The sequence below is a fragment of the Vigna radiata genome, unplaced genomic scaffold, assembly GCF_000741045.1.
Source record: "Vigna radiata var. radiata cultivar VC1973A unplaced genomic scaffold, Vradiata_ver6 scaffold_319, whole genome shotgun sequence".
NCBI classification, from domain to species: Eukaryota; Viridiplantae; Streptophyta; class Magnoliopsida; order Fabales; family Fabaceae; genus Vigna; species Vigna radiata.
In genome coordinates this window covers 197,780-221,628 of record NW_014542600.1, presented here as the reverse complement: position 1 = coordinate 221,628, position 23,849 = coordinate 197,780, and the positions used below count along the sequence as shown (strand labels likewise).

The 23,849-nt window shown below is 37.8% G+C and overlaps 1 protein-coding gene across 1 annotated transcript; it reads right to left on the bottom strand.

Moving 5' to 3' along the window:
* Nucleotides 1–285: 285 nt before the first annotated feature.
* Nucleotides 286–20,654, bottom strand: LOC106780451 (isoprenylcysteine alpha-carbonyl methylesterase ICME). The gene is made up of 11 exons (XM_014668737.2): nt 20,093–20,654; nt 19,772–19,848; nt 19,388–19,457; nt 19,130–19,210; nt 16,192–16,266; nt 15,645–15,746; nt 15,402–15,542; nt 9,627–9,692; nt 9,412–9,555; nt 8,835–8,925; nt 286–697 (listed from the first exon to the last, which is right to left on the bottom strand). The coding sequence occupies exons 1-11, from the start codon at nt 20,329–20,331 to the stop codon at nt 536–538; spliced, it is 1,248 nt and encodes a 415-aa protein (XP_014524223.1). The 5' UTR covers nt 20,332–20,654; the 3' UTR covers nt 286–535.
* Between the last annotated feature and the right edge of the window lie 3,195 nt (nt 20,655–23,849).

Here is a 23,849-nt window from a genome sequence, read left to right as displayed (position 1 = left end):
ATATAACAATTTTAAACTGAACATGGATAAAACAATCCAACCATAAGTCTTATAAAATAAAATTGTTAGTTACATATCAGTGAAGCCTTTATGTTAGGAAGATGAAAGTGAAACAATAAAATTGCAAAATTTTGTGTGTGTGTGTGTGTGTGTATATATATATATATATATATATATATATATATATATATATATATATATATATATATATATATATATATGTGTGTGTGTGTGTGTGTGTGTTGAATAAGTTACTAACAAATAAAACAGTGAAATAACCAAATAGGAAAAGAATAAAGCACTTCTAATTCTTTCATTGATCAATTAAATTTATTTCAATTCTTTTCATGAGTATTGGTGAAAATTAAAATTAAGGAATTGTTGAATTAAATGATTTTATGGATGGTACGAAATTTTACAGAGCCGTTAATTTATCTATCACGAGATTCATCTTCAAACATGAATGGGGTAGGTGGCCGAATACTATTGAATTGTGGAATCGAATAGCACACACACTACGATCACAAGCTTATACTTAGAAGGGACTTATCCTGGTGGCCAACTTTAATAAAATCTCAGGAACAAACCGTTTTCTTCGGGGTGCAAAGGCGTCCTTTGTAAGAGCATCACTATCATTGGAATGTATAACGGCAACTGCATGGTCGAATAGGTAATCAATACCTCCTCGGAGTGGATCCTGCACAGCATGGTTCAGAATTAGAAATTCCATACACATTGTGTAACTCTGGTGCGTGATCGTGCGTACAGCAGAGGAAAAAGAAAGAAAACAATTAAAACAAAACAAACTTTTCCCTATATTTCATTACCATAATGGTATAAAGACCTAGGTATATTATAAGTTAAATCCAAACATGACATCTGTATTGAATTCTAACAAAAAAGAGTACTAGTTTTCTACGGGAAAGATTCCTATATGACCAAGAATCTAAACATCACAGGATTCTAATATTTCTAGGGGGCATGTTATTGATAGAAGGCTCATTGTCAATTACTGCATCATGTAGAGGAACACTGTTATCAGCCAATTTCTTCTTGCAGTTCTATGATTTCTCCTTACATCTTCCATAGATTTTGGAAACGTAAAAAATGTCCCTCCATACAATTTTGGTTGGAAGATTCCCAAAATATTTGGAATTTGAGATTTTACAATCTAGAAAAAAAAAATTATTTTGGATTAATATATAATGTATTTCCAAATTGTACACTTAATGTATTTTAGAATTGTACATTTCAAAAGATATTCTAAATCATACAATTCAAAATGTTTTTAGGTGCACTAATGATTGATGAGTAGATGCCAGTTCGAATTGCTAGTGTTGGGAGACTGCTGAGCTTAAGGAGAACATGTTGTGAGTGAAATTGGTTAAAGGGTTCGGCGTTATATGAGGGGATAAGTTTGGCAGAATTATGGGTCGTGTGGGGTTTGATTAGATGAGGACAAAGTGGGTGTAGCAAAGGCAGCGATACCTCGTGTTCTCTATATTAAAGTGGTTTGGGAAGTAGAGAAGAAATGAGTGTGGAGTTGGGGAAGAGAGTGAGTCTCAGGTTTAGTGGGTTAGTTTGAGAGGTTAGTTCAGGTGGCTGATGTATGAAGGTAGGGGGAGAGGATTCATGATACGATCAAAGAATAGAGATGAAAAAAAAGAGGGTGGATTCGTGAGGAAGGAGGCAGAGTTAGTTTGTAGGTGACTTTGTCGATCGCCAGATCACCATGAAAGGTACACAATTTCTTGGCAAGCTTGTTGGAGGTTCGTGGAGAAACACGAGCCTTGGTGATATGATGCAGAGACAGAGGGCTTTGTCACCTGGGTGGAAAACATGATGGCAGCATGTTTTGGAGGCCACAATGGTCATTCGTTGACAAGTGCAGTTCAAGTTTTGTCGTAGTTGGTAGAGCATTTTGGTTAGTTCTTGTAGGGAGTGGCCAAGGACAGGACCGTAGTGGTATCGTTGACATAGTCTAGTATGGACAATGGAGGGCGGTCATAGAAAGCTAGGAACAGGGTGATGTTGATGATGAAATGGTGAGAAGTTTTATACCAAAATTTGGCCAGATGAAGGAATTGTAACATGTGTGAAGGTTGTCACTGGAAAACAAATCAGGTAAACCTGGTAAACTTTTGTTAATCACCTGTGATTGGTCATCCGTTCGGAGATGGTATACGAATACTAAATGAGTTGGTCGCTTACTAAGGAATAGCAAATCATGTTATGATATGATTGACTTCAGAAGACCATGCAGCTTGGAAATCTCAACAGAAAAGTAAAGGACCAACTGCGAGGTTTCTATCAAATATTGACTCCACTATTTGACCACTTCTATGATAACTAACATTCCACGGGCATAGATAGAGGTGACTTGCGTACATGCACACGACTTCTTGCTGAAAAAGGCAATGGTATGGCCATTTTGGGAAAGGACAACACCAAAAATCATACCAAAGGCATGGTTTCTATTAAAATAAGAGACATGAGAGACATAGGCTGAATCCTTAGTGTATATTGAACACATAGGATTATGCTTTTATAAATCGGAAAAATACAAAGAGATGAGCCACAACATAAAAAACTTCGATTGTTACTTTAGTTCTTGAGAAGGAGTGAAGGCAGGAGATAATAACTCATTGAAGTCATGTAGAAAAGCATGAACGCTACCCAAGTATTCAGCCACTGTACCATCAAAACATCTAGGACCAACATTACTTAGGATATTTTGACAAAACACCATAAAAGTATTGAGTATCTGATAGGTTTCCAATAGGGAAACCAAATCAAGAACACTTCTCACACGCAAAAGGGAAACACCAGAGAAAAGAATCGTATTGTGTATTATTCACAACGAATGGGTTACGTAGCAATGATACAAGAGGCATAACCCTCCTACACAAGACTTAACCTGTCAACTAACTAACTGTCAAAAGTCCTCTCCCAACTAATCAACTCCTATTTATACTATCACCTCCTCAATTCCACTTAACAGTGAGGATGTTAAGTGCTAACATCTAACCCGTCCTCTTATTTCTCCTCTCATACACAATCCAACCTTGTTTATCCTTCTTAGGCCTATCAATACCCGCCTCCTGAAGTCCAACCTTGTCTCCAAGGTTGAAGTCGGGGTATTGTTCCCTGATGGTTACTTCATTTTCTCAGGTTGCACCGTCTGGGCCTCCCTCTTGCCACTCTATCAGCAACTGTGGCACTTCCTCATCTCCTTGTTGTATATGCCGTTTGCCCAGCACGTTTACCGGCCAGAACGATGGCCCCTCCACTTGAAGATCCTGCGGCAGCTCCTTCTCCACTCCTTGTGTGCCTACAACTTTCTTCAAATGTGAAACGTGGAAAACCGGGTGTATCCTCACGGTCTCTAGAAGCTGCAGCTTGTATGCTGCCTCCCCAGCCTTTTGAACTATCTAAAATGGGCCGAAATACCCAGCTGCCAATTTTGAGTGAAGTCTGGTTAGCATCGAAGACTGCCTATGAGTTTTATCTTCAAAAAAACCCAATCTCCAACTTCCACATTCGCTAGTTTTCGTCTCCTGGGCCCTCTCCAAATGAAACCTCAATTGTTTCAACGCCTCATCACGGGTTTGAAGATCCTGGCTTACTGCTTCTACCAGAGTCTCGCCGGGAATGAATCGATGTAGAAAGGGAGGTGGTCTCCCATAAACTGCCTCAAAAGGAGTGCACCTTATAGCCCCCTGAAAGATGGTATTATACCAGTATTCCGCCCAAGGTAAGACTGCCATCCACCCTTTTGGTTGCTCCGAACAAAAGCTTCGGAGATACCCCTCCAACACCCGATTCAACACCTCCGTCTGCCCATCAGTTTCGGGGTGACAAGCAGTACTCATCTTTAGCTGCATCCCTTGCCCTTTGAATAGTTCTCTCCAAAAAATGCTAAGGATTAATGGACCCCGATCACTCACGATGGACTGAGGTACCCCATGCAACCGGATGACTTCCCTGATGAAGACTTCTGCCACTGTTCTGGCTGAGTAAGGGTGTTTAAGCGGAAGGAAATGAGCGTATTTGCTCAAACGGTCTACCACCACCAATATAGCATCGTACCCCTGTGATTTTGGTAGACGCACGATAAAATCCATGCTCAAATCCTCCCACACAGCATTCGGAATTGGCAATGGCTGTAACAGCCCTTGAGGAGAAGAAGAGAGATATTTATGTTGTTGACATACAACGCACCTGGCTACAAATTTTGTCACGTCTTTCTTCATTCCAGTCCAATACAAGGATTAGGCTATGCGCCTGTAAATTCTGTAGACCCCGGAGTGGCCTCCGGTCTGTGTCACATGGAATTCGGCTATCAATTTGGGAATCCACTTTGATTGCGCCGACAGCACCAGTCGGCCCTTATGGTGGAGCCTCTCATGTTCTAGGGTGCATGCTGGGTGGGTATTAGGGTCCCTCTTTATCTCTTCCATCACTCTCTGTAAGAAGGGTCTGGCCACCATGCCCAGCTCTTTTCCTTCATCCTCTTCCCCCTCATATTTCCTGGACAGGGCATCTGCAACTTTATTCGCAGCCCCTAATTTGTAAACTATGTCGAAATCGTACCCAAACAACTTCGCGATCCAATCCTGTTGGTTTTGCATTGGTAATACGCTGTTCCAGCAAATGTCGAAGGCGTTTTTGATCGGTGTGAACGACAAACTTCTGCCCGACAACGTAAGGCCTCCAATGCTGTATGGCCAGCACTAAGGCCAACAATTCTTTCTCGTATATCGACTTGCTCAGCCTTCCCTCGGATAAAGCCTTGCTAAAGTAGGCTATAGGCCTTCTCTCCTGCATCAAGATTGCCCCCATTCCTCGCCCAAAAGCATCACATTTGATGTGGAAGGACTGCCTAAAATCGGGCAGTGACAACACGGGTGCCGTCGTCATCGCCTTCTTCAACGTCTTCCAAGCCTCCTCTGCCTCCTCGTTCCAAGTGAACCCACCTTGCTTCAGTAGCTCCGTCAGAGGTCTGGCAATTTTTCCATAATCCCTGACGAACGCCAGTTATATCCGATCAACCCCAAGAACCCTCTCAAACTCTTTACTGTTCTCGGCCTTTCCTACTCCACTATTGCCTTTATTTTGTCGTCGTCCATTCCACGCCCTTGCTTGAAATAACATGCCCCAGATATTTAACTTGGGTTTGCCCGAATTCACTCTTCCTCCTGTTAGCCACCCACTGTTCTTGCTTCAACGTCGATAGCACGCTCGCTACATGCTCGAGATGCTCTTCCCAATTATGATTGTAGATCAGTATGTCATTGAAGAACACCAAGACATACTTTCACAAATAGGGCCGAAGAAGATTGTTCATTGCGCTCTCAAACGTCGTCGGCGCGTTAGTGAGTCCGAACGGCATCACTACAAATTCGTAGTGGCCCTGGTGCATTCGAAAAGTCGTCTTCTCAATGTCCTCCTCGTGCATGCGTATTTAATGGTATCCTGCTTTCAAGTCAATTTTGGAGAAGAAAGTCCCTCCCTTCAGCTCGTCGAGCAGCTCCTCTATGACAGGTATGGGGAATTTGTCTGGCACAGTCGTGCGGTTGAGTGCCCGGTAACCTACAGAAAAGCGCCAACTGCCATCTTTTTTCTTCACCAGAATCACCAGACTCGAATAAGGACTGTGACTTGGTCGGACCACCCCTATCCAGAGCATCTCGGCAATCTGCTGCTCGATCTCCGCTTTCATCACATGCGGGTAACGATATAGTATGACGTTGATGGGGTCACTTCCTTCTTTAAGTGTTATTCGATGTTGCATTCCCCTGCTAGGTGGCAATCTGGTGGGCTCAACAAACACCACGTCGTACTGGCTTAGAAGCTTCTCCATTTCTCCCTTTTGTTGTTCGGTAAGGCCCAAATACTTTAGGGTGCTATTCTGGGCCTCAATGGAGCCCAATTCCCGTACCATCATCCAAGCTTCTGCGTTGTTAATTTTTAATAAAGCCTCGGGTCCCACCACCTTACGTTCCAACGTGGGGTCCCCGCGCACCGTTATCTTCTTCTCCCCTTGCCGATACACCATCGTCAGTTTCCCCCAATCTACCATCACTTCCCCCAGCTTCTTCAGCGACTCAATTCCCAGTATCACTTCAACTCCCCCAAGCTCGAACAGGTAAAAGTGATCGATAATTTCGATGTTCCTCAACTCCAATACCACCCTCTCACAGCACCCACTAATTTTTTTCTTCTGACCGTCTACCAAACTCATGAGATACGATTGAGTCTCCCTGACCGCCATCTCCAATTCCTCCACCAACTATCGGCTGATAAAGTTGTGGCTCGCGCCACTATCAATCAGTACAAGCACTTCTCTTCATCCTATTCTTCCCTTGAGTTTCATTGTTTTGGGAGTGGACAGCCCCCCGCCTGACAGGGCCGATAATTCCATTCCAGCGAGGTTCAACCCTGTTTCTGTGTCGCCTCCTTCCTCCTCTTACTTCCGCCATGATCAACATTCTGAGTCCTCTTTCTGGACACCGATGGCCCGGCCTGAAGGGCCCTCCGCATCGGAAACATCTCCCCTCTTCCCTCCTTTTCATGTATTCAGAATAGGGCAAGTTACATGTGCCCCGTTCTCTTCCTTCGCCGGTGGTTCGGCCGACGCCGCCTCCTTGTCCTCCTTGGGTCGTCTCCCTCCTTACAGACCTGACACTCTCAACAACCCCTCCCCTGTTCTGTGTTACCCTCTGTGGATAAACTCATCCTCCCGTCTTCAACGATGTACACAATTTTTCTACGTCCCTCGCGACACGCATCGCAATCATGAGATCCGGGGGATCATGCAGCTTCACGTGGTCGCCCACTTCTTCTCTGAGTCCCGCCATAAAGTATCCTAGGATCTGCTCCTCCGGAATCTGAGTCGTCTGACCCACTAGTACCTCGAACTCCCTAACATAGTTCTCCACCGCCCCGGTTTGCCTGATCGCCGATAATTTCTCATAGACCGTTCCCCGTGTTCCTCCTCCAAATTGAATTCCCAAAGCTCTCTTCAACCCGTTCCAAGAATAGTTCTTGGTTTTCTCCCGCCAAAATCGGAACCAACTGTCGGCGTACCCCTCCATACTAATGAATGCCAGTTGCATCTTCTTCTCTTCCACCTTCTGCACCTCAAAGAACTTTTCCGCCCGACTAATCCAATTCCATGGTTCACCCCCTTCGAACACGGGCAGCTTCACACGCTTCCGCCAATTGATAATCGCCCCCGTATGTCCTACTCATGCGTTATCATTTACAGATGATTCACTGTCATCCCGGCGCAGCCCCCGATTGTCGTTCTTGTGATCCTTCAAGATCGTCAAGATTGCTTGAATATCTTGGGGCATCATCTTGCAGTTTTGCCTCAGCGTTCCCGTTTCATGCCGCAAGAACACTATCTCATCCTTCGTTTTTGCTAGCGCGACCTTCGCTTCAATTTGCCCCTTAACAGTCACCACTCTTCCCTCCATTCCGATGCGTCAGTGGATCCGGCAGGTTGGACTAATTGATAGGTTTCCAATAGGGAAACCTAATCAAGAACACTTCTCACACACGGAAAAGGGAAACTAGACATAGAAAAGAATCATATCGTGTATTATTCACAAGGGTTACGTAGCAATGATACAAGAGGCTTAACCCCCCTCCACAGGACTTAACCTGTCAACTAACTAACTGTCAAAAGTCCTCTCCCAACTAATCAACTCCTATTTATACTATCACCTCCTCAGTTCCACTTAACTGTGCGGATGTTAAGTGCTAACATCTAACCCGCCCTCTTATTTCTCCTCTCATACACAGTCCAACCCTGTTTATCCTTCTTAGGCCTATCAGTATCATTGGTGTATAACAATTTGACCAGTTCCCAAACTTCTGAACATGTCTCATAAGCACGGAGAATTTGTTTCAGTGATGAATGAATAGTAAAGTTGAATACAATTCATAATTGAGCATCATTTTTTAACCAACGAGAAAGCTCATTTTCAGTAATAGTAGCCACACTCATTAAGATGATCAACATAACCTTAACTCTTAAGCCAAAGTCTAATGTATGATGCCCAAGTATCATAATTACTTCCATCCAATTTATCAATGGATGGATGCACATTGAGATAATTGGTATATGTTAGAAATTTCACATTGACTAAAGATAAATCAAATTTATAATATATAAGTGGGATAAAATCTCACCTTACAATTCAGTTTTGTAAGATTGAGTTAGATTTAAAGTTCACTTCTTAAAATAGTATCAGAGCAACCCGAAGTCTCGTGCAAACCTATCTTATTAACCATTTATAAGGTTGAGAAAGGCTTGAAGTCCACTTCTTAAGAGTATAGATGGATGAATCAAACTTCCAAGCAACAAAAAAGACCATAGATGATTGTAGAGAGAGAAAATAATTACCAAGAGAGAGAAACAACACTAAAAATAGTGAAAAAATTCCAACGAGTCCTTATCACAATGAAAGTTATAGATCCAGAAAGAGATAGAGGATTAACCAGGCTCTCATAGAATGTTACTATAAAAGAGAGAAGCTTAGGCTGAATCCCTAATGTGTATATAGCATATACAATTATGCGTTTATAAATAGGAAAATACAAAGAGATAGACCTAAGTTTGTTACATCTAACAAGGTTGAAAAGAAATCAATTCAAGTTTATCAGACAAAACGTTTTAGAGCACTACGTATATGGCACATGATTCCTTTTTCAGCTCTATGATTAAAAAGATAGTCAAAATGATAACTTAAAACATGTTGCATAATATAAAATTTTATATTTTATTTAGTGCCCAAAAATTTGAAATCGCTTCACGTTTAACTTACCTGTAGAAACAAATCTGTATGACTCTTCCCCTCACACAAAATCAACTCAGCTCTTGCCCCTGCCTTCTTTAGAGCATCAGCAAACCGTTCACTGCAAAAACCACTTATTAATATCCCCTCGCACAAAGGCAACCTACTTTTTGACATTAATATTTGTAAGTCTAGCAAAGAAAATTACCACAGTGGATGTTTCATTTCTTAGTAAACAATAGCATTCCATCTTTGTGTTTAATAATCCATAGAGATAACACAAGTACCATAGAAAAGAAAGAAGAACCCACAAAGTCATAAAAGTTATTCAGTTCTATGATAACCAGAGATCATCAAACTCTTCCTGTGCTGTTATTAGAACAAGCCAAGATCTAAAGAAGGTTAAGTTAGGTACATGACAGTCAAGTAACCCTTTCAATCTTTACGCTGTAACAATGATCAGGTCTTATTTATAGTGTGACAATACACCGCAGAAGAATACAATTGAGACCTTCAGAAGTTTCCTTGAACAGAAAAAAAGTATATGATAACCAATTTTTTTATGAACAAAATATAATAACCAGTGAATTTCAATTCATAGACTAACCTGGCTACTGATGGTATGGAATAATCTGCAGTTCCATGGACCAGATATACTGGTGGGAAGTGAGGAATGGCACTTTTGACACATGGATCTTGAATTTTAATTTCAGGTGAATATACCTTCAAAGACTCTTCACCTTCCATTATGCTGAAATGATAATCAGTTATAAAAACGGAAAAAGATAGCCTCATAATGAAACTTGGTTTTTCAGGACATACCTTAAAAAGATCTGACGATACAAGCCACGATTGTCGAAGTGATCCACTAAATCCAATAAGTTGTATCTGCATATATGTGTTGAAACTGTTAATAGCATATCCTTAACAGGTCTAAACCAATTTATCGGGGTGCATAATTCAGAAGCAGTCATAAATGATCTCTTCACACAAAAAAGAAAAACAGAAATCTGTTTCACTCTTTTTCACATGAGTAAAATGAAAATGTACCATTGAAACATGCAAGGGATTAAACATTGCACCAATAAACCATAAATTTCACATCACCATAAGCATATGGAATAATATTTTACTTCATCCACCAAGATTATCAGACTTCAAAGTATACATAAACTTGTGGAAGCTCCGTTAACTTGACTTGTAAGAGTTTCCTTCATATGAAAAAGAATTATACAAAGAAAATACTAATTTAATATTGTGTTGTAATTAGAGAAGATTTCTTTAGAATCTTCCTAATTAAAGAAAATAGATATACAATCTTTTATTTTATTTTCTTAGTTTCTCTATTTTCCTTTTTAGGAGAATTAGATTATTACAAATAGAGTTATGAGAATGTATTTTCAATCAATTCTAAATAATAAATTTCAATATTATTTTCTACTTATTGTAATTAAGAAAAATACGTAAAAAAAATGCTTAATTAAGTTCTAAATCCCTCATAAATTTGAGTACTTTTAATCGAATCCCTATTAAATTTTATTGGACTATTGAGTACTAAAACATTTTATATCTTTTAATAGAGTTCCTGTCATTTTTGTGTTAATGGGATGATATGACTATTATCCTGTTCCATCATCTTGCTTTCTTGTCTTCATGTGTTAAGAAATGTGAGGTGATATGGCTAATATAAAACAATATTGCACTGAATTTAAAATAACAAATGACTTTTATTGCTTTTATTGAAAACATGTTGGATAATAAAGGATTGTTAACCTCACCTACATCCTTGATGATGATGACATTATATTAAGACAAGATTGTCTATAAGACAGGACCATCTAATACCTTCATGTTTTGAAGTTTAACAAACAACGATAAACGAAATGAGTATTTGATAGGACCCTAAAGGTATATGAAAGGAGGAAGAGAATTATAAACAAGACATGATGGTTAGGAGGAGGAAAAGTTAGTTAGGTTGTTGGGGTAAGTATGTTGCGGTTAAGGTGTTAGCTATAAAAGGGGGGGAGAGTGTCTCAAGGGAGACACATTTTGTTTGTAAGTGTTTGACAGGAATAATACATCCTCTGTGAAGGAAGGATTGCTTCCTTGGTGGCTATCGAACATTGTCTTTTGTTCTTCAGAAACCAATACAGTTACTATTTTTGGGAATTATGTGTGTTGTGTGCTAACCAAGGGTATCTTGGGTTTCTTGCTGCCAAGAAACCTATCAAAGTAGTCCAACCTACCAAATCTCTGGAGAATAGAATTAAAGAAAAGATAAGGTTGGTCTTCATTGGTATGGAGGGAGGAGCAGAGAATAGAATTACCTATATTTGAAGGGGTTCATCCAATGGGCTGGATATCTAGAGCAGAGAACTTTTCGAAATTCGAAATGTTTCAGCAAAAGAAAAGATAAGGTTGGTCTTCATTGGTATGGAGGGAGGAGCCAGCCATTGGTTCCGATTCTGGAAAAAGACCAAGAATCCTTCTTGGGAGGATCTAACAGAGGCTCTGATCAGGTTTAGAGGAAGAGAGAGGTCCACTGTGTTTGAAAAACTGGCAGCAATAAGCCAGAATGGGTTTATGGAGGATTATATTCAAGAATTTGAGAGGCTAGTGGCGCAAGCCACTGAGTTGACAGAGGAGCAGCTATTGGGACACTTCTATGCGGGTTTGCAAAGGAATATTAGGAGCCAAATCAGGCCCCACAACCCCAAAGAATTTTATAGGATATAATAAGATAGGTTTTAATGGGTAATAAGGATAGAAGAGATAACTATTTTCTCTGTCCTGCCCCTATTACCCATTAAAATTTATCTTATTATATCCTATTAGAATTGCTAAGGGCTATGGAGATAGCCAGGGATGTAGAGGAGGTTACAGCAGATCCCAGACAGGACAGGGAGGGACCAATAGGGGAACTCAATCTTCTAGAAGATATCAAGGAGGGATTGGGGCTGTGTCCAGAACAGAGATGCACAGAGGGGATTGGTGATCTGACAGGGGCTTGACACAGTCTAATACAATGAAGTTCCAAGGGTTGGTGAAGGGGAGATACGTGTTAGTGTTGATCGATAGTGACACCAACCACAATTTCATTTCAACAAATCTGGTGGTTGAGCTAGGCTTGGTAGTGGAAACACCTCCCTATAAAGTCTGTTTGGGAGATGGCTTTAAGAAGATCACAAGTGAATGTTGTCACGACATTCTAGTGATGCTGGAAGGTTTGGAGGTGAAAGAGAAGTTCTATTTGTTTGAACTAGGCGGTGTGGATTTGATTTTGGGGGTAACTTGCTAGCATCACTAGGGGAAGTTAAAATCAATTGGAGAAACTTAACCATGAGTTTTGGCCATGGGGAGAAAGAGGTTATTATTAGGGGAGACCCAACACTAACCAAGAAAGTTGTAACCCTTGAAGCACTGCTGAAGGAAACAGAAATTGAGGTTGTATCATTAGTATGGAGTTTGGGAAGAACTGAGTTGGAAGACAGGAAGGAAAAGGTGGAGCGTTTGACCACTAGGCAGTCGGCAAAACTTAAGGAAATTTTGGGAGAATATGGGGAAATCTTTAAAGAACCTATAGAATTACCACACAAGAGAGTCCCGAATCATAAGATCCACATAAAAGCCGAAGTGGACCCAGTTAATGTAAGACCCTATAGGTATCCTCATTTCTTAAAGTTTGAAATAGAGAAACAGGTGGTTGAAATGTTGGGAACGGGGATAATTAGGCCCAACAACAGCCCCTATTCTAGCCCTGCTGTTTTGGTAAAAAAGAGGGATCGCAGTTAGAGGTTTTGCATTGACTATAGAGCCTTAAACAAGGCAACCATTCCGAACAAGTTTCCAATACCCGTGATAGAGGAACTATTGGATGAACTACAAGGAGCAAGTTTCTTTTCGAAAGTGGATCTAAGGGCAAGTTACCATCAAATAAGGATGAAGGAAGAGGACATCCACAAGACGACTTTTAGAATGCACCAGGTTATGAGTTCTTGTTCATGTCTTTTGGCTTGTCTAATGCCTCAGCCACTTTTCAGTGCATGATGAATACGGTGTTGAAGCAGCATTTAAGGAAGCGTGTTTTGGTCTTTTTTGACATCATATTAATATATAGTAAGTCCTAGGAAGAGCGTAGGGAACACCTGAAACAAGTTTTGTACACCTTATGGCACAAGCAGTTCTTTGCAAATAAGAAATGTGAGTTTGGCCAAAGACAAATTAGATACTTGGGCCATGTGATTTCAAGACAGGGGTAGATATGGACTGAGAAAAAGTGGAAGCAATGTTAGAATGGCCAATCCCTAGATCCATAAAAGCTCTCAGGGGGTTCCTAGATCTTACTACAGGAGGTTCATACGTGATTATGGAAGGATAGCCAGGCCTTTAACAGATTTGTTAAAGAAAAGACAATTTGTGATAGGTTTCCAATAGGGAAACCTAATCAAGAACACTCCTCACACACGCTACAGAGAAATCAAGAAGAGAAAAAGAATAGTATCAGTATTATTCACAAAGAATAGAGTATGTAAGAACGATACAAGAGGCTTAACCCTCCTCCACAGAAATTAACCTGTCAACCAACTAACTGTCAAAAGTATATCAGCCAACTAATCAACTTCTATTTATACTAACACCTCCTCAGTCCACTTAATTGTGCGACAGTTAAGTGCCCACATGCCCACAACTAACCCATCTAACTTGCCCTCTTATTTCTCCTCTCATATACAATCCACCCCTGTTTATCCTTAGGCCTATCAATTTGACTGGACTCCAAGAAGCACGAAAGCTATGCAAGAACTTAAGACAACCATCATTATAGCACCAATTAAGGCAAGCCTCTAGGCCTACCAGATTACATCCCAAGCTGTCAGCAAGGTACGGCCCTTTCCAAGTGATAAAACAGGTGGCACCAGTGGCGTTCAAGTTACAGCTGCCAGAGATAGCCCGTATACACCCTGTTTTCCATGTATCTTAACTCAAACTAGCGGTGGGGACCCACAAAGTTGAGAGGAACCTACGGGAAGATTTACAAGGGGAGGACCAGTCTGTAGTCCCCTCAAAATATTGGAAAGAAGGACCATTCAGTTGCATGGAAAGGCAATGCCATAGGTGCTCATTGAGCCAACCATGAGGGACCAATTCCCAAATTTCCCACCTTGAGGACAAGGTTGTTCAAAGGCCGACGGGTAAACACCAATGACAATGTTAGGTTTCTTGATTACAAGGAACCGATAAGATAACATTCAGTTTTACACCCACAAACACCAGTGTTGTCAATACTCAACACTGGAAACAAAGCTATTATTCCAACACTAGCAAAGTACAAAAATACAACCAAGGGAAAATGTTTCCCTTCACATAGGAGGTCACGAATCCTGTCCAGCCTCTTCAATTAACAAAAAACGTGTCCTCTAAAAGACACCCCCCTACCCATATATGGTCTTCACAGTAAGGAGACTATAGCAACCCAAACCACCTAACAACCTATGTTTTATATTTAACAACCTTCCTCCTAAGATAGGCCTTCATAGTCCTATCAGACGATCTCACTAATTTCGCATTGTTTCAATCATATGTAAGCACAGGAACAAACATAAGGTGCATTCCTGATACCATCTCAAAATTAGAAGAAAATAATTTTTCTTATTTGGTGTCATTACGTATATATGATATATATACATACATTGATTGGATAATTAGGACACGAGCGCAGCCCATTCTAGGAAATAAATCTGAGATTGTGGGATTGAAATGCCAGTAATAAAACCAACATATAAGTCATACAGAATTAAAACTAACAGGAACTAAATCTGAAACTTCCTTAAATATCTCAATAGAATTTGATCCACCCCAGAGATGCCTTAAATTGCTCCCTAATTTCAATTTTCTATTACAAAATTTAAAAATATATTCTATAATTATTAAATAATTAAATTATTACTATTTCTTATTTCCCAATTCTAATTTTCAATTAAAAATTAAAAAGAAAAATAGTTTATATAACTTAAACTAGAACAAAGTGTAGAACAGATCAAAACACCATAGCCACAAGAGAGCAGCTTACAACGAGAGCAAACCATGCACGAAGCACCATTTATTTTTAGATCCTTTTCAAGGGTTTTCACTTGGGAGATTTTCATATTTTACCTTTTAATTGGGAGATTCTCGGTCAAAATCTTCTAATTTGGGCTTCTATTGGTATTACTTTCTTGTGTTAAATATTTAGGGAGTGGTTCTACAGTTTTCCTGCATAAGAGTTTCTTAACTTTTCAAAAACACGTTCTTTTCTCTTCTTATCTTTCTGGTTTGACCACTCATGGAATACAAGATTTCCATTGTGCAACATTCTAGCCCTTTGTTGTCCAATATTCAGAACCGTTAAGCAACAGTGATCATGTGAATGAGAAGTTAAGTTTTCCACTTTTCTTACGGCGCATCTTAGTATAAAAATTATCTTTGAAATTAAAGGACAAAAATTCTATTAAGGAAATGCATCGATATGTTCTAGACAATCTAGAATGAACATATACTTGTTGAAATTACCATTTCACCAAAATTCAAGATATAGATGAAACACTAACCAAAAGGTCTTACCCTCCAGATAAACCAAAATAAGCTTTGATCTGCGTAATGCTCCAAGAAACATTCTCTCCTTTATTTGATTCTCTGGCTGCTTGCTCCAGTAAAGCGCAAGCGGAAATATGAGCACCGGCAGATTGTCCCATTAGATAAACTCTGTTATATAGTTATTTAAAAAAAAAAATTAAAAGACCAATCTCATTGTTGAATGTCCAAATATATGACGAAAAGGAATCTTGTATCATAGTAGCACTCCACCTATTAGGGTCACCTCCATAGTTAGCTATGTTGTTGATGATAAAGGAAATTCCCTGACAAGTATCATTTATCATGTCACTGATAGTCCCTTGAGGAAAATTTCTACACTCAAAAAAAAAACAAAAATCTATTAAATTCTAAACATAGCATTTTATTCAAAAACTAGATGTAACAATTATCTTGTTTGTAACCTTGATTATATAACTAAGTTGTAACATTGCGTAAAAGAAATCTCTTGTCATTTGGAACAACTATAACATTAATATTTCAATTAACGAAATGCTAATACTAAATGTGATGTGCTATATTTCTAACTTAAAAACAAATTATGAATTAAAATGTACATAGTCAAAAACTATTAAGTTCAGGACATTGTGTGATACAAGCACCCATGTAGTTATCATTTATGAATTTCCCGGACTAAATGTCCTAGAAATAGACATAAAAAGAACCCGATTTGTCCATAAAAATACCTCAAACATAGAGCAAGTCAGACCAAATGTAAATTGTAGACTCAATCTTGCACTGCTGAACTGAGACCAGGTACCTGTAATCTAAGCATGCCACTATAATGCCTCTTTCTGCCAACTGTAGTCCTAAAAGGGAACCCCATGCTTTATACCTAAATCAAAACCCAACGCAATTATTTCAACTTTCAAAAGATAAAAGACTGCTGAATAGGTTTACATACACACATAAACCAAAATTCTAGCCATGCCATGGTGCGGGAGACCAACTATATTATGGCATCACAAAGTGTGACATGAATCAAATCCTTCAAGACAGTAAATTTCTAAAATTCAATTTCAAAATTGAAGCAACGATTCATCATAACCACTTGTAGTATTTTGTCGACCCCCTCTTAGAGAAAGGATAAAACCATAATAAAAATATTTAACATTTTATTAGTTATGTAACACGTAAAGAAAAATACAGAGGGAGAGTAGCTACCCCTGAAAGCAGAAAGACCGAAAAGCCAAAAAAGAATCACCAAAAAGGGACAGGAAATAACAAAATAAAGGGGAACATTGTGCTAATGTAATGGAAAGGTACGGAGAGAGAAAAAAAATCTTTTATATTCTTTACTCTGATATATCCTAATAGCCCCCCTAAAACTCAAAGTCCAATTGCATGAGAAATATCAGTCACATTGAGTTTGTCTTTGACCAAAGTAAATCTGGTTGGAGAAAATGGCTTCATCAGAATAAACCTGAATTTGTTTGGAGAGAAATTTATCATGAACAAGGAAGACATCAACTTCCAAATGTTTAGTGTGACTGAAAAACAAGGTTTTGATCAATGACCGCTGTACTTTGATTGTCACAGAGTAAGATAGGAGTAGAAAAGGGAACACACAGTTCTTGTAGCAAAGCTTGAATACAAGTTAACTCAGCTGTGGTTTCAGAGCTTCCATGCTAGACCTGGCTATAACTTATTGTGTACAGGATCACCAAGAGATTAAATTAGACATTAAAAAAATATGGGGCCAGAGGTGGATCTGCTGTCATCAATGTTAGAGGCCCAATCAGCATCACATAGTGCAGTGACAGAAAGAGGTCTACCTACTGCAGCAGATTTCATGAGAAGACCATGCAAAGCAGTTCCTTTTAAGATACTGTAGTGAGTATCAAGGTGGAAACAATAAGGGATGAAGACACGGAATAAGTAATACAAATTTGGACTTGGCTTACATGGGTTGAACATTAACAGGTCAAGGAGAGGAGGATTAGTGGGTGACACAGATCAAGGATGATGGTCACCAAGATGATGACTAGCATCAGAAGAAAAAAGGATGCTGTGATGGTTCCACGGGAAGAACAAGAGACGATAAATCTGCAGTATTATGAAAACAGTCAGACCACAAACTATTCTTGGCGGGACTTTGCTCAAAAAGAACACAGTAGGGAAACTGTTGTTCATTGAAAATGACATCTTATGGAAATGTAAATGGTGCCACAAACAGAAAGTCAAACATAATGTTATCTTGATTGAAATTCTTCAAATTAGGATTTACCCGATTGTTAGGTGTTTTGGTGTTAGCCTGAGAAGGATTGAGCTAGACATGATGCAATGTGGAATGATCATAGAAAAGAAGAGATACAAGTGGTTGATAAGTTGCACCATACCTATAGAAGCAAATGTTAGCAGTATGGCCATTATCAAACAGATTTGGCATGGAATATTTGCAAAGTGTTCACCATGACCTCGAGTAAGACCACCACCACCACCCCTACCGATGGTGTCGCCTTGGCCTCCACTAGCATGAGCATAACCACTATTAGAATGAGGTCCAGGATTACGCGAGGTAGGTGGTACATATCCTTGAGTGTAGTTAAGAGCAGGAAAGAAGGATTTCTTATTAAATCGGGTGGCACAAGATTCATGAGCAAGAAGAGTGTCCACTTTAGTAACAGAAGTAGTAATGAACTTGCTTTTAATAATAGAAATGAGTGGTGCACACTCAGGTGGTAAATCTCCAAGGATATGGCATCAACATTCTCTTCAAGCGGAACAGAGTATACCCTCAAGTTACAAACAATGGTTTTGATGTGAGATAAAAAATCTCGCATCATCTTGCCATCAAGAGATACACAGTATCACGACGAAGTTGTCAAGCACAAGTTTTTGTCTAAAGATGAAAGTACTCATGAATCATGTCCCAAATGGTAGGATTGTCTCAAAATATTAACGCAAAAGAGAATTTAATAATGTTGATTGAAGCCATGTAAAAGGCATTAGATACTAAACTTCCCAAACTTCATATGGTGGATTCACAAGATCAATATCTTGATTAAAGAGATATCGTGGAGGAATTCTACGACAAGCAATGAATGGTGAACTCAATGTGATTTAATAATGGGTTCAACTTGTGGAGGCCAACGAAGATAGTTGGAGTCATCAAGGTTTTCAGCAAGGGAAGTGGAAAAGGAATAAGGTGCAGAAGCAGTGGGATTAGCAGTAGCCACGACTGAAAAGAAATAGCCAAGGTTAAAAAAAGTTAAATGTTGCCGTGAGGATGAAATGCTAAGATACCAACTTAGAGAAAAGTTAAAACCGTAATATTTGACACAATGTTTTATTATTTCTGGAACAGGTAAATCATAGTACAAAGGGAGTATTTATAGTAGCTAGCCTTGAAAGAAAAAAGACCAAAACAGCAAAACAGGATCACTAAAAAGAGACAGCTAGAAATAGCAAACTCTGGGGAATATTGTGCTAGTGTAACGGAACATTACAAAGAGAGAAAAGAATATATTCTTTACTCCAATATATCATAATATCCCCATAACCGAAGAATGTTGTAGTATGTTTCAAAGCATCATCAACAGCTTGCAGTTGCTTTTTGCTAAGACTTCACCCATAGATAAAACTTCTTGTGACTTGAAAATGAATTACTGTTGCATGTACTGAATAAGAATCAACACTATACAAAGAGAAAATTAAAACATGAAAGCAAAGCCATGTAGACATTTCAAACTACTCACCCAATAATCCATGCTCCCCCAGTTACAAATATCAAAACTGGCTTAGGTTCACCAATATCAGATGGTAGATACAGATCGAACCTGAAAACCCACAATTTACATGAGTATCAGGCACACAATACATTAAATGATCAACATCCCAAGATATCGGCTGGTAGATATAGAACGAACCTAAAAAACCACAATTTACATGACTATCAAGCAACAATACATTAAATGACTAACCTCACAACATGTATTACCAGTGTTTTAACTTACCTGTTTCTAGGCTGATCTCCATAAACAAGGCTTCGCTTTACATTGGGTGAGGAGAAATAGTAATATGCAACTGCAGAAAGTCAAAAGTAAGAGAAAGAAAACAAAAATAAAAAGATCCATTTTCTATTAATATTGCTGGATACATAATTTGTGTGTGAAATTTCCCACACCTCCCCAAGTGGAAGGAAAAATAGCAACATGTAATATAAAAGAGCCAAGTGTCAGGAATGGCAGTCAGATTGTCATTGAGCATAAGTAAACAGAATGCATAAGAATATTTATGATGATATATCCATTGTTGGAAGCTTCCAAAGTAAATTCAGAGCTTAACATTTTCATTATTGATGATAAGAAAAGAGAAAATCACAATTATATTAAGCAAACCTTGTAAAAAACCGGGCATGAGTAGCAAGGCATAACATCCAAGAGCAAGTAATTGTGTAATCCAACGGTAACCAATCCTGAACAATGTATCAACAGAAAATCAGACATGCCACAAGGCACAAAAAACTATAGTGGATGTTTGAGAACTAATTATTCGCAGTTCCTGAACGACAATTTGTAATTGCGTAAAACAGACAATAGCTGAAGCGAAATTGCAATAATAAAAGAAAGTCATATTATATGCAAATAATAATTCGAGAGTTTGTAGGAAAAAACAAATAACAAATAAGCGAAGAGATTACTGAAATTTGACGCACTCACCCGAGGTAGCGAAGAAGCGTGATGGCGAGGCGAGTAATCAAGTAGGTTTCTGCAGCGACGTGGCCAATGTTTCGGCGTAAAGATTCTTGCCGAGCTAGGTGAGGCTGGAGCACGGTTTTTCCGGTGACGAGGCAGGGCATCGTGCGGTAGTTGGTGGAAACGGAGTCTGCAGTTATCGCCTGGGCGTCAATGTCATCCGGCGGGAGCGTGCGGCGGCGGCGATTGGAGAGGGTGGCCATCGCCGGCGTAGGCTGAGAAATCGGAGGTTGTATCGGATCGGAAAAGAGTAAATTATTGCATTGGTTTTGTATGTTATGAAGCGCCAACGTTGATTTCGTACATAAGCAAATATATATATATATATATAACTCCCACACCAGTATCACAATCTGACATTTACATTGTCCAACCAATCACTAACCCACATGTGTATTGCCTAATAACACTAGTTTATATCACGGTTATGCAAGATAATACTCATACACGCAAATAACACTGCAACATGTGCCCATTGCTAACAATTTTTCAATATATATATAGCGGGTGGTGCAGAGTGACACGGAAATGGACCCAAAGCAACTGGATTTTGACGCTTTCTTTTGTAATGGTCTGATTCGGATAATAGAAATCGGATTTTATGTACTCTCACATCCATGGTGTCGTGAAACTTATGAGAAAATTATACTATTTTGAAGACTTCGATCTATATTCTTCTTGAACTAGTTTGTTTTTCATTTTTACTTTTATAAAATTTAAGACTTAAATGTCATTATATTCTCGAATGTTTAATATTATGTCAAGTGTGATGTGAATGTTAGGTGATTTATACTGGGTTTCAATTTTTATTAATTTTATTCATTTAGTTTTAATTTTTGTTAATTTGATTCATTTCCTTCAATTTTTTTTCTTTTTAAATTGATACTAAATTTAATTTTTACTAAAACTCACATTTTTATTGAATATTTTTTTGTTATTTTATACCAACTCTTTCTATACTATTGAAATATAATTATTATATTTATATTATAATTTTTTACAAATAAAAAATCAGAATATAGTTGGTTTAAAAATAATGAAAATTTTTGCTTCTATTTTTAAAAATAGTAAAGAATTGTCCTCCTAATTTTAAAAATAAAGTACAATATTCCTTCAAATTTTAGAAATAAATTAGAATTCTTCTTCTAATTTTAAAATTAATGAAGAAGTTTTCTTATAATTTTCAAAGTGTCAACATCCATTTTGTCGAGAAACTAAATAATAAAAATTAAAGAATAAGAGAATAATAATCAATGGTGGGTAAAGAAAAAAAAGGAAGAAGAAAATAACAAAATAATTTTCCTTAAAAAAATTATATGGAGTTTTCAAATTTTAAAATAATTTTGAAATATTAGTTTAATATGATAATAATTTAAATTATTTTTCTGTCAATAATTATAATCAATGTCTTGAATATTATTTGACATTTTCTTTATCTATTTTGTTAATTGTCAATTAATTCACAATTAAAAAAATTAGAGAGAGACATGCAGAAATAATAGAAATAGAAAGAGAGAAATAGAGTATAGAAGAAAATGAATTATCACATATAAGAGTTCTGTCAACAGCAACCATCATGCAAAAACTACAAAAGTACCAAAAGTTAAAAATGTATGTCACTTCCACACCTTTCTTTTTCTCTTTTTATTGTACTTTGAAGTTTTTTTTCTAAAAGGTATTATTTTTCACTACACACAAATAACGTTTTTTTAAAATCTTAAATTTTTTTAATATAAGTACATATGGGCCTATGGCTGGTTTCTTTCCTTTTTCCCACTATTCTTGAAATAAAAAATACAAAATATTTAAAACCAAAAATGTCAATTTTGTTAAACTAAAACTCTTTTTTTACCAGAACTATGTTATCCCTGATTCTCCATTTTAAATGGATATACGTAGGAGCAAGGTCAATCCTGTCGAGTTCACTATTCAAAAATCTAAATCAATCCATAATAATTTTTAAACAAACTCACGAACCTTTTTCTAGATAAAGAACTACCTGATCCTTGATTGTCCATTATAAATGGATATACGTAAAAGCAAAGTCAATTCTTGTCGGGTTCATAAAACAAAAAATATTTTTTGTTTCTTATTAGTTTCTTTATACTTTTTTAAGGAAAAATTAAATATTTTGAAAAAATCACATCAACTTTATACATTTAATTAAAGATAATGCTTTTGGGCAGGCGTGGTAGGGTGCTAATATCTTCTTTATGCGTAACCGATTCCCGAACCTAAAATCCAGTTTTCGTAGACCATGTCTTATTTTATGGTTTTCCATAGTTTTCCCGTAATAAATTATGGTGGCGACTCCCAAAATCTTTTCTTAAATCCATTTGATTTTCGGTTCTGCGTCCCGTCGCGATCCAAGTTGCGATACAAAGATCCAAGTTGCGATACAAAGTAATGAATAACTTTCCTTCTAATTTTAAAAATAATGAAAAATTTTCCTTTGAATTTTAAAAATAATGTAGAATTTTCCTGGTAATTTTAAAAATAATGAAGAATTTTCCTTCTAATTTTAAAAATAATGAAGAATTTTCATTTTAATTTTAAAAATAATAAAGAATTTGTTTGTTTTATTTTTTTTAAAAATGAAGAATTTTTCTTCTAAAATTTAAAATTGGGAATAAATTAAATAAAATTAAGGAAATATTTTACTAAATTGAAAAAAATTAACGAAAATTGGAACTGAATTGAACACAAGACACTTGCATTGTAAGACCCTATGAAAATGAGGTAATTAAGGACTAATGTAGTTCTAAGACTTGGACATTTATTATTTGGTAATGGATGTTTGATGATTAGATGTGGTTATGAGACTTGGACATTAGGATTGATGTATGTATGTTTGAATGTTTGAATCATGTCTTGGATGGGTTTCATTTCGGCAATAATAGATTATCACAAGTGATAATTGATTATTTGCGCCTCAATATTGAGTTTGGTTGTTGGAATAATCAATTATCTTAAGTGATAATCAATTATCCCATCTTGCGTGATGTTTTTGGGTAATTCTCACTGAGATAATCGATTATCAAAATTGATAATCGATTATCACATTGTATTTTTGTGAAAAATAGTGAATTTGATGAAGATGAACATGGACCAAGTTTGGGAAGCAGTGGGTCGCATTGGTACTCGGTGAATGAGCGTAACGAGCATGTTTAGGGTTAGTTTTGACTTGTGATGTGAATTGGAGCATGAATAAGTGTTGGGATGTACTAGAGTATGTGATTGATAAGCATGAGAGTGGAGGATAAGTCTACTAGTTGTACCTTGTAAATCCTGGTGCTATTTGCGGATAGGTGCTTCCTTTTGCCTTGTGTGCATTAGAAGAGTTATCCAGGTATTGAGCCTTCCTTGTGTGAGGTGAATGTGTCTTCTTTTTCCTTGTGTTGCAGGATTACATGTTCTTTAGCTGGATTGTGGGACTACTCGAATGTATTTGTATGAGGAATCCACAGATGGGGTTGTAGGACTGGCTATAGTCGGTGACGTAGGGTACAATAGTGTGATTGATTCTTTCCACTGTGGTGTTTATGGTATGGTGATGCTCATGGTGTTTTTCATGACTGAGATAATCATGATGGTGGTGTATCTATGATGGTGATCATAGTGGTTGAAATGCTCTAGGTGATGCTATATGATAGCGGTGTTATTATAATAATTATAGTAAGTAGTTAGCATAGGTGTTGATGAGTGGATAGACCAAGGGTGT